Source organism: Teleopsis dalmanni, chromosome 1 (assembly GCF_002237135.1).
Source record: "Teleopsis dalmanni isolate 2A chromosome 1, ASM223713v2, whole genome shotgun sequence".
Lineage (NCBI taxonomy): Eukaryota > Metazoa > Arthropoda > Insecta > Diptera > Diopsidae > Teleopsis > Teleopsis dalmanni.
Window position 1 is genome coordinate 60,665,493 of NC_051846.1, and position 12,602 is coordinate 60,678,094.

A 12,602-nucleotide genomic window follows, 5' to 3' on the forward strand; every position below is an offset into this window, starting at 1 on the left:
TACAAAATTTAGAAAAATAATACAAAAATTTTATATAATAAATAAAGTTGCTATTGTTCTGCTCAGCCGCATTTCGCAATATTTCATTATTTTTGTGAATTATTTAACCCGTTATGAAGAATTGTAGATTTTGTTGTTTTTTTATAATAGCTAATACAATAACAAATAAAACTGTGTATTTAGATTTTTGAATGAAAAGTAAAAAGTAGACAAAAAACTTAGTTATTTGATGGGCAAATTTTGGTTGCTTTTGTTATGCACAACACTGTATCTATACATTTCTTTGGGATTGCAAGGAAGCTATACATTTGGACATAATTTCCTTTTGAGATGAAGCGAGGCCTCTCTAAAACCTTTGTTGTTCATTGTATCATAGAACTAGGTTGGAAAATGCAGCTTCACGTCAAATGAAATGGATACATTTATTCTGCCCCCATTAAAGGAGGCTAATTCTATTCAGTTGTGACTGAATAGATAGGCCGCAATAGGGACTCATTTCACTTGTGACCCCCAGATCACTACATTTATACCTCCAATCGGGTACCGCTATAGGGACTCATTCACTACTCCAAACAGTTTTGGATGATGCTGAGTTTCAGTCGGGAGGGTAAATTATACTTATATTAGTAATTATACACTATGTTTTATAAATGGCTAGTTTATCGGATGATTCTGCATTGGCTTAATTCGCCGAAATATAATTCGAAATCAAAACTCATTATCTGAGTCACAGAGACATTCTATTAACTTTAAAACATCTAAGTTTTCAATGAAAATATATATTTTATTTTGCATTCAGAAGCGAAATAAAATATTTATGAACTTATAGATTTATGACCAACTTAAGTTACGCTTTAATCAATTTCTTGAGTAAACTTAAGCCTAAGTCTACTTTATGACTTAATTCATAGTGAAACATTTTTGAGACATAAGTTATGATAGTATAATCGTTCCTAATGCACTATTGTAAAAAATTCCACAGCTGGTATTTCTAAGCGCTACTTCCTGTTAATGCAAGTTCTTAGCATCTACTAGCTCGATAGTTTTTCATTTAAGAATCAGAATATAACCAACTTATGTTGAGTATTAAAAATACGCTCGAAGGTATTTTTTTGGAGTAGATTAAAGACTCAAATTGAATTCTCTAGATTATTCAAACTAATATTAATAGTTTTATAAAATATTGTAACATACTATCAAAATATATTGATTATATATTGATATATAAATATAACATATCAAAATATATTTTTTGTTTCCATTCTTTCTGGGTATTTTAATAATGACCACTATTCTCTTCTGTGCCGGTATTCATATCGGAATTACAGCGCAAATTTGGTATATTTAAAGAGAAATTAAAAGATGAGATCTTTAAAATTAAAATAAATGTGGAATTTATTTAAAATATCGTATTTTAATGTACTTCAGTTGATTATAGTAAACATGTGTCATATAATTGTTATAAATAAATTGTCGAACTAATACGAAACTGCAATATCTTAAATTAAAACAGACATTTTGAATAGTTTATTTATTAATAGGGTTAATAGGGTCGATTACGATTACCGCCGCCACCGCCGTCGTTGCGCATTGGGCCGCCACCACGGCGACCACCACCGCCGCCACCTCCACCGCTTCCTCCTCGACGATCATTTCCTCCGCCGTAACCTCCACCACCGCCATATCCGCCGCCGCCACCGCCACCACTATTTCCTCTATTTTGGTAACCACCACCGCCGCCACTGTTGCCGCGATCATTGTTACCTCCACCATATCCACCACCGAAACCACCGCCGCCAGAATTACCACCATAGCCGCCGCCGCCGCCGCCACTACCACCACCACCGCCGCCAGAGGAGTCCTTAGGATTTTTGCATCTATTACATTCACTGCGCCATGCAAAATTGGTATTAGTACAGCTACTACATTTCCAATCGCCTTCACGTTGTGGAGCACCACCACCGCCGCCGCCTCCATGGCCTCCACCACCACCACCACCGCCGCCCATACGGCCGCGTCCACCTCTGTCTCCACCACGGTTTGAATCATAGTCACCTTGACTACCACCGCCTCCGCGATCAAATCTACCACCTCCACGATCACCACCACCGCCTCCGCCTCCGCCGCCGCCACCGCCACGACCTCGACCACCAAAACCACCTCCTCCGCCGCCGCCGCCACCACCGCCGCGACCACCTTTATTCCAATTATTTTGCCTTTGTGCTAGTGAAACTTTTATAATACTTCCATTAAAATCGCGGCCATCAAACCAGGCGATGGCAGACTGCGCAGCGTTAATATCGTCATAAGTAACGGTAGCCTCTCCTTTTGAAAGCCCAGTATCTTTATGTTTATAAAGCCATATTTTCGGTTTCATAGTGCGTTTATCTTTCTGTAAATATAAAACGAAATATGAAGGAACATTAATTAAAACTTTAATTAAAATGTATATAAAATGGCTGTGGATAAGTCGAAGTTAACTGCATTAAATTCATTTTAAAATTAATTGCCTACATTGTTTAAATTATTCTTTTTACATGGAAGTTTCTGTGTTTTGGTAAATTTGCAAAAATAGATTAAAAAAAAAAATTTCGCGTGTTAAAACAATGAGAAAAAAACACTGAAGCGAACAGATATTCCGACAAGCAATATGAAGATTTGGAATGGAACGAACGATTTGAAAGTAATTTGAAAATTTTTATTATAAAGATGTGAATACTAAAATTGTTGAGCAACCAGGATAACTGCGAGGTACAACTGCGGATATGGAGCGAGAACGGTCGGGTCTACGTCCCGGAGCCACTCGTCACCTCGTTCAACACTTTCCAAAAGGACTCCACAAGCAGGTCCCGGCGGGTTACGACAACAACAACTGCGGATATGGCAGTTAATATCCATGATTTAATTATGTCAGATCCCTGATAATCCAAAAGGATACGTTAATAACATTTTGCAAGAGTTTTGGCATAAGAAAAAGTTGTGAGTTGTGATTCAGTTAGGCGTCCCGTTTACACATAGTCGATCAAAACAACTGCATTTACAACTACGCGTCGATTAATAATTTCAGATGAGACCATGTTTAATTTCTATTGATTAGTTAAAAAAAGTAAGAAGCCACACTTATATACATTATTAAGATGGTGTAATTCTGAACAGTGTTGGCAGAAATATTAGTCGAATTATATTATGAGGCGCTATCACATCCACATTGAACTCATCAGAGTTGACCCTGATTTTTAATTTATTTATATGATTTATTTTATGGCTTGCTAGAATGTAATTTCAATCATAATATTTTGATTTGCCTCTGCAACTTATATATATTTTAAGGTCCTCGAGGACCAACATTTTTTAAAACGCAGTAAGAAAATCAAGAACAGACTATTTCTAAAGATTAATTTAAAACATGTAAAAATGCTAGCTTTGGCTTTGCCGAAGTTGAGATACCGTGTACAGAGTTTTGAATCTATATGAAGGTCTCATTTATATAATACATATAGTATTATTATAATACTATAATACATAGTATTATTAATACTAATAAGAGCTGTTGTACATTTATTGTTTACGCCTATATTTCCTAAGCCATTGAAATTGAAACTTTTGGTGTATATGTTTGTTCGAAAACTATGGTTGTTCCATCTAATTGTGATAATTTGCTTTACTTTTAATATTGAAGATTTTTTTCGATCGTTGCATTTTACAAATTATGCATAAATTCCAAATTTAATGGTCTGATTTTGACCAAACAATTACAAATGTCAGCTCAAATACTGAGTGTACTTTGATGTGAAACAGACACATGGACGGGGCTAAATAAGCTCCGCTTGTCAAATTGATCAAAAATATATACTAATATATATTTTTACACTTTTCTCTGTAAAGAATACTATTAAGCAAAGATTCATCTTCATTCACTTATCACTGATTTTTGAAACACTTGTGCATTTTCTTAATTCTTATAATATATAAACTCTATAATACAAGGTGTTATATTTCATGCGTTACTCGCCGTCTCGCAACGAATTCATTGTAGGTTAGGTTAGGCTATACTGGCGATCACAGGGGCATCCACTTAGGCCTATAGACCCATTGTGCTACCGTATTAATAAAAACCTAAGGGCCAAAACCATCTAAAATCTTTGGCAAAGCTTATGATGCTATTGAAAGGGAGGTCTTTAAGTGCGCCAAGATCTTCAAAAAAGAAAGCCCCTAAAATGTTAAGACGGCGCCGTGCATATGCTGGATAGAAGCAAAGCAAGTGGAAAGTATTCATTGCAATTCGTTGTGTTAAAAGATACACATTTAATTTTAAACGCGTTTCTATCATACTACTTAGAACCTTATATTAAATTCTAATGCAAACTATTATTTATTAACATAACAATAAGATCATTACAAAACGAACCTTTATTACACCAATCGCACCAAAGTGTGTTTCAATATCCATTTCGGTAGTGGATGGATCCATTCCCGACACAAATATGGTATCTTCTTGAGTGATCATATCATTTCCACCACCGCCTCCTCCGCCACTATTACTGTATCCGCCTAGAAAACACATAACCTTATTAGTTATATTAGAAATAGTTTGAAGAATTTTGAGCATTCAAAACACTACAAAATATCTTTGACAAATTAAACTACTTAATATTAAAATATCCTTCTACTTTTATAACTTAGGATAACATAAAAAGATTGAAATCATCAAATTTTTAACCAGATTGAAGATAATATATAAATATAATATTTTGAGTTTTTTTCCTATGTGTGCTGGTGGTTTTGCAGCAGATTTTGTTATATATATATATAAGTAAGAGTTCCTCTTAATAAACCCTTCAAGATTATAATACGTAAGTACGTAGTACGTAAGTGATTGCTATTACAGACATTTTTGTCAATTTATCAATTTTAATTCTAAGAACGTAACATTTTCAAACCATGATATAAAGCAGAAATCTTAAATTATATGTATCAATAGAGATTCTTGGTATATTTTACCCATATATACTTTCATTCAATTAAATATTACTGTCAACCCATCGAAATTTTTATACCATAAATATATAAATTAAAGTTATTAATTTTATTTGTTTATTACATGTTACGGTTCTTATATACCGTATGAGTATGAGTACAGGTCTTTCAATATTATTGTTGGGTGTAATACGTATATGTAAAGTTTGACTAAGTAACTGCTGTACGCTTGTTTTTAAAAACTCAACCAATAAATGAAACTCTTAAGCTTATAATATAAATTATATTAGACTAATTCATTGCTAATTTATTTCATTTTTATTACACAAATAAGAAGAACAGAGCGACCCAAAATGATACGAAATTAATTAATAATAAATACTCTATTTTTATACTAGAAAATCAAGAATGTTTACTTATTTTTATACAATACAGATGAAGAGGGATACGTAACGTACGTTTCTGTATATACTTATTTATATATTATATATATTGATGTATGTTTCAAATACCATAAAATATAAATTGAAATTATTTAATTTGATATAGAAGAGTACAGTAGACGAATTTCTATAAGACAACGAACAAATTATGATCGTATTCGTATAACACGATAAGAGCCTCAATTAAACGGCAATACGTACACATTTTTTGTGAATAAAGACAAATAAAATATATTAACCAATGTTCTTAAAAACTGTTGATCTTATAGTGGCTTAAATAAAGTTATTTTTAATATAACAAGTAATAATATAAAAAGGAATGTATCTATAGCACATAGGGTCCCATATTATAATTACATACAACTCATTCTTTTAAATCATTTAAAAAGTATTAAGATTTCAATGATATGATTTCAGTGGTAGACTAGTTGGATATAAATAATTATGTGGACATCGCATTGAAGAGTGAAAACGATTTCACCTTTAAACACTGCAAGTGCAAATGAGAAATTTGTTAAATATGTATATTTTAAAAATATTATGAGTTATATTATTATTAAAGAAAGCAGATGCAAAAGCAGATTAATTTTAAAATTTAAGTTCAATTATTTCTTCATTTAGCTCTGGAGGAATCATATCTACACAGAATAAGAAAATATAAATGTGGAAGCAAAAGAAAATGGTAGTTGAAGAAGGTTATGTTGTAGTCTTATTGTCAGTAAGGTTGTCCAGTACATCCTTGCTTGCTTACAAACTCTTGATCTTTTGAGTGTAAATTATAATATTTAAGTATAAATAAATATGAGATTTTGCAGTTTCATGCACTATTGGAAAGTTTACTTATGGATATATGATAGTAATGAACTAACAACACGTTGTCCTTGCACTTGTCTTTCGATTATATACACATAGCAAACGATTAACATTGATCCAATCATTTACATACTAATATAATAACATATGTATTGCAGCTACGGAGGATCAAACCATAACAATGAGTTATATATTGAATTAAGATGAGATCATACTATATTTTTTATTAATATATTCAGTTTCAATGCCCGTAACTGAAACCGAAACCATTTCTAAATACGGTTTTATAACATACAGTATATAATATAACAAATCAGTAAGTACTATGTATATATATATTTTTTTTTTCGATTTCCAGTTAAATTCACATTTGTGTACAGTACTTTTGTACGCAGCTTATAAAAACTGTTAATTTTATTACAAAAACAATGAATCAATCTATTTGGGTCACGTCTTGCGCATTTATAGTTCACATAATGTACCTAGCAAAGAACTGCAACGTGGCATAATTTTTACTCAGAGTACACTCATGAAGACCAAGTACGTCACTTATACGCATTCACTTTCGCCAAGTGCCGGTGCTTATGGATGCGTACTTTTCTAAGTAGGATAGCATAAATGGCAAAAGACTCATGTCTCACAGCATATACTCGACTCGAGTGGTATGAATCAGTGAATATACTCATCGAAAATGATAGCTGCCGACGATTCGACCAGTTTTGGCATTCGTTGAAATTTTGTGTGAGTGTTGTTGTTTGTTTACTAAATAAAAAAGTTGTTTGTGTTTTTTTTTTGTTGTTGTTTGTTGGTGTTATGCTTTTAGTGTGAGTTTCTGTTGTTAACATTATAAATGCAAGTATTTTGTCAATTGCGATACTCATGAATGATTCATAAATTACTTGCATCCGTTTTGTGTCGAGTATCGCTGTCTATGAGTATCATATGAGAAGAGTATAAATCATTTAAAGTGCTGTTAGCTGTATGCATGAATCAGGTTGTCTAATATACGAAAAAGAGTCAAAATGCGTATAAATGAAATACAGTATTGGAGTACTGTATTGAGTACTCTCATTGCAGTTCTCTGATACCAACAAATTTGAATATTCGAAATATAATTAAAAATTTCCAGTTAATTGTGTTTGTCAGAGGCGAAACGTTTCATAGTAGCCTTATTTTGAGTAGTGATATCAATAACCCTTATATTTGGAATTACTATATTTGATTGCTCTTCGGATTTTCTCATTTTATACTGTATTCAGAAATCATCTTGTAAACGATTTACGATTACATAGTCTCTCTTCAGTCATGATCATAAACGTCATCATAAACGCATAATTCAGTCATCATAAACGCAAACACCAATAAAAATTGAAATTCTAAACGGGTAGGAAGGATCTGTCGTTAGTAGCACACAGTCTGTTAGATTGGACATGTAACGAAATGCGAACGCATTTTGTTCTTTGGTATTGAAATTCAATTTTCAAAATTTTAATGATATGATGTGAGGATCTTATATTAGTGCAATTTAATACAAACTTTCGAATAGACTTCGTAAAAAATAATTAAATAAAATAATCCCTTAATATATTATTAAAAACATATTAGAAAGAAGACAGAATGGATGAGCAAAAAAAAGTATTTGTATGAAATATTAAAGCAGGTGGAATACAGTTTTATAAGTATCAAAATAAAAAAGTAATATTAGTTTGTGAAATAACAAAACACATTTAAAAAGTAGTTACCAGAAAGGATGAAGACTTGATACAACAAATCGATTAAGTAAGAAAATATAACTGTTAGATAAGATACATAATTTTTTTTTTACAATTTTAATAAGCTAAGGAAGAGCAACGTTAAAAATATAATGCCTTGAATCGTTGGCCTAGATTATTTATGGGTCACTCTGTGATTTTAATAATGAAGAAATTTTGATTATATATCAAAAGGTGTTTTTTTTTAAATGCATGAATAAAAATATTTCTAAACTTGTAATACCGCGAAATGGATTATTGTAAGTAGTAAATGAATTGATATATTTTATACTTTACGCATTTGCAAATTGTCTTGCTTTTATTTTACCTTTATTGTAGTTGTCCTTGTTGCCGCCTCCATTTCTAAAATAGGATATTTAATACTCGTTTAATGTGCATTTGTGATTGACTATTGATTTCAAAAGTATAAATTTTTTATAGTTTGGTCTATACACAAGCAAATACCATTTTTAAGCTTCATCTGATCTGATACCTTCGATATTTTCGATATTTTCGATACCTTCGCCTTTCATGTAAATGATATACATTTGTTTAGATTTATTTATATGGCCATAAAAGGTTGAAACACTCTATTATCAGACCAGTTTCTCTCATATTAACTCTTTACCATTATTCTTCAAATTCAATTTTTTAACCAACCAAAACGCTGTACTTATCAAATAATATTTCGATATTGTATTTAGTGAGTATTTATGTATATAGCTAAATCTGTTTTGGATCAGATATATATATTTGTTGTTTTTGTTTTTAACCATCAATATAACCACGTTTTAAGTCTAGTTTTTTATACGCTGTAGCTTCTTCAGTAACGAAAACGTAATATTGTTGATTATAACACCTTTACTCCTTTAAATTACTCTCAAAATTATTTGATTTAACAATCATTAAAAATATATAGGTAAAATGTGTATAACAAAGGCATATTATAAAAAGTTGGAGTTCATTTTGCTACTCAACAAAAATAACATTACTACTAATAAATTAAATATAAAATATAATAACTAAAAATAACCATTTTCTATTGTTTTGTAAAAACGCAAGAACATGGATAAGTACACCGATTATTGTCACAAACGCCAGCAAAAAGTGGACACACGATTGTTTAAATGGATTATATTGTTGAAGTACAGAAATTAAAAAATTTCTACACAGAAAGGAATCCCGCCAGAGAATCAAAGCCTTGGAAATAAAAGGATCTTCATGAATTATAGTTATTTAGATATCAGTTCTTGATTGGTCGACACATTCACTTAACAATTATTTTTAAATTTTTATTAAATATTACGTTATTATAATGAACTACACAAATCGAAGTCTTAGAAATATGAATCATAGTTATTAAGATATCAGTTCTTGAATAGTAATCCACCCAAATGGCTTGACTTTCATTGAATATTTCTTTGAATTTATTAAAAAGTAACGGATCGAAGTGTTAGAAACAAAAAGGAATACTATAAATCATAGTTATTCAGTTATTAGTACTTGTACTAATTATAGATAGACAGAACCACCTGACTGAAATTCTTTAACAATCGTTAAAAGACAGCTAGAATGTCAGGGTCTTATGATTATAAATGAACTTTACTAATCCTAGTTATGAAGACATCAATACTTAACTAATGTTGTTGTTGTGGTAGTCAGTAGGGATGTGGAAAGCAGTTAACATGAAACTAATTACTCGCTGAATGCATGCGTTAGGATGTGGATAGGTAGCGGTTGTGTGGGTGAAGGGGGGAATTAAAAATTGGGGATGGATTGGGATGAATGAATTTTAAGTTGAAATCAATCTGAGTCAAGACGGAGAAATCTTATATCCTAATCACAATTATGCAATTCTTGCAACACTGTGTTGTTGTCGGTTTTTCTGAGAAATGGTAGGTGAGAGCCTATTGAGAAATCAATCTGAGTCAAGACGGAGAAATCTTGTATCCTAATTTCAATTATGCAATTCTTGCAACACTGTGTTGTTGTCGGTTTTTATGAGAAATGGTAGGCGAGAGCCTATTGAGACTCTTGTTGCAGAACAACTTTAGTCTCTAAGTGGGTACTGCATCCACATTTATATTTTACGTTACTGATATTAGCTCCATTTCAAATAATTGTTTATATATCCATGATATGAAGAAAGGATTCGTTGGAGGAATATACTGATACTTGAGGAACGGTACTTGGTCGTCGTGGTTGAATAGTAGCTCTTGGATGTAGACTCGGGACCGTTCTTGCAACGATACTTGATTGACCGGTACAACCGCTTGACTTAAACACCATTAAATATTACAAAGTAGCTAAATTTAGAGAAGTTCCGTTAAGCCGATTGGGCTAAAAATGGGACACATCTCAAAAATTACATTAAATAAAAATTTCATTTTAATATCTCTGGTTCATAAAAACTGAATTTAAGCTTCTAATTTTAATTTTGTCGAACATTGTGTTCATCAAAATAGTGTTGGTCAGTAATAAATGCCAGAATTTGTGTCGCTTAGGAGTAAATATGTGTAATTATAATCTACACTGCATTTTGCCGCAAAAAAGTAAATAATGTATAATTGTTTTTTAAGTAAAAATGTCTGAAACTATTGGATTCATAAGAATATTGTAAATTCTTTTGCATATCATATACTCGTAATTTTTGTACTTATTCAGTAAGCAATAATATATACTTCTGAGCACATTTATTTTTTTTTTTTTTACTCTAAAAATATTTTTGTTTTTTTATCTATTAATATCGTTGTGTTTATGTTCGATGTCTGCGGGTAATTCCCTATTCAGATTACAGGTGTGTTTTAGCGCACTTTTGCAAAAACAAAAAAAAACCTTAATGGTTATACTTGAGAATAAAATTATAAGCAAAGGCAGTTTACATACGTACTACGAAATCAGTTTAAAGTAAAAATATATTAAATTAAATGATTTTACTTCTACTGATAAAATTCTGTCATGTAAAGAACATTCTTTAATATATATGAACATTTTTTAAACAGACTTGAATTATACTATTTTTGAGGTACAAAAATAGACAGACTCTTGAGAGACTCTTAAAAATCTTTTTAAGACTATTAAAATCAGTTTTAAGCTATCGTTTAATAAAATTTTGCTTATAATTAGTTTGACATTATTAAAAGCAGTTTGATATCAACTTTACTAAGAAACATTATATCAATGTTTTAATTGGATAAACACTATATAATCAGCTGAAGTAGTTTTAATTAATTTTAAAACTACCTCGAATTGTCGTCTGTAAACGTAAATATATTATTTTATCTCTTTGTCAAGTCAGAATAAAGTCAAATCAAATTATTTAAAAAATATATACAACATATATATTCGAGGTGATATAATTCAGTATCTGGAACACCTCAATATTTAAATTGTATTCCTTCTAGTTACTGCAACTTAACTTATGTAATTATATAATTGATTATTTTCATGTCAGGTAGTTATTCTATTCAGGTAGCAACTATTATGGGTAATATTGAAAAGTATCACCGGTTTTTTCAAACATATTTGAACAAACACCACCTAGTGACGAAAAACCGCAAATAGTTTTCAATAAACAATTTAAATATAAAATTACACATTACTTTTTTTTTTAGAAGAAAAAAAAAAAATAAACAATAACTAATTATACAAAAATTAATAATTATTTAAACCTTCTACAGTAGTTTTGTTAAGCAGCAAAACACTCCAATAAATAAATAAATTTCAAGTATACATACATACATTGCATTAGGGTTACCACATTATTAACCACCTTATTTTATCAGAAATAATGGGAGTTTAAAAATTATACAATTAGTTATAAATTGTTAATTTATTTTTTGCATCGATGAAAATTGGGCATTTATCGGATAACACTTTTAAAAGGGCTCTAGCTTGTGAATATTTTCACGAAAATAAGTTAATAGATACATACCCATAACCTCCACCACCGCCGCCGCTTCCTCTATCATTGTTCCAGTTGCCGCCACCACGGTTTCCAGAGTCATAACCTAATTTATTTATAATAAAAAAAAAAAATAAATATTTATAAAAATATTTACATAAGAAATTAAGTAATTAGGTAAAAAATTTTCAATTACCTCCTTGTTTATTGTAAGATGGCGGAGGTTCATTATAACCACCGCTTTTGGGTGCCATTTGCTGAAAATTTGGTGGGGGGACAGAAAAATTATTATAGCCGCCACCGCCGCCGCCGCTATTTCCACCACCATAACCACCGCCACCTAAATATTTTAACACATTAGCACAAAAATACTTCTTCTATAATCACATCACTTACGGTCCATTTCGTTTAATTTATTAAAAAATGTTTATGCAAACCTACGAAAAATAAAAATTGCACTTTTTAGCACGAACCACGCTCAGCAAATATATTATAGGAAATGCGCGTCGATGACAAAAGTAACCAAACTTCCCTTCAAAGCGAAGCATAAATTACCCTATATAAACGACGAGATGTGTTTTCTGTTGTATGGATAAGTTTTGTTTCTTTAAAATTTTGTTAATATGTGTTAGAAAATTGAAATTTTTATTATAAATGGTATAATAAAAGAAATCATTTAACTGTTGTTCTAATAATTTTATTTTCATAATATAT

The 12,602-nt window shown here is 30.8% G+C and overlaps 1 protein-coding gene across 1 annotated transcript; it reads right to left on the bottom strand.

Moving 5' to 3' along the window:
• Positions 1 to 1,370: 1,370 nt before the first annotated feature.
• Positions 1,371 to 12,475, bottom strand: LOC119667615 (RNA-binding protein cabeza-like). Its single transcript, XM_038076921.1, has 6 exons — positions 12,285 to 12,475; positions 12,085 to 12,228; positions 11,919 to 11,994; positions 8,313 to 8,347; positions 4,409 to 4,551; positions 1,371 to 2,392 (listed from the first exon to the last, which is right to left on the bottom strand). Exons 1-6 carry the CDS (start codon positions 12,289 to 12,291, stop codon positions 1,544 to 1,546), a joined length of 1,254 nt encoding a protein of 417 aa, XP_037932849.1. The 5' UTR covers positions 12,292 to 12,475; the 3' UTR covers positions 1,371 to 1,543.
• Positions 12,476 to 12,602: the final 127 nt, after the last annotated feature.

Bases quoted from the DNA above. Each gene is read 5' to 3' on its own strand.
- LOC119667615 (XM_038076921.1), bottom strand. The intron at 8,348-11,918 runs GTATGTATCTAT...ATCCTATTTTAG, and splicing joins GGCGGTGGTGGAGGTTATGG to AAATGGAGGCGGCAACAAGG. The intron at 4,552-8,312 runs GTAAAATAAAAG...TGTGTTTTCTAG, and splicing joins CAAGGACAACTACAATAAAG to GCGGATACAGTAATAGTGGC.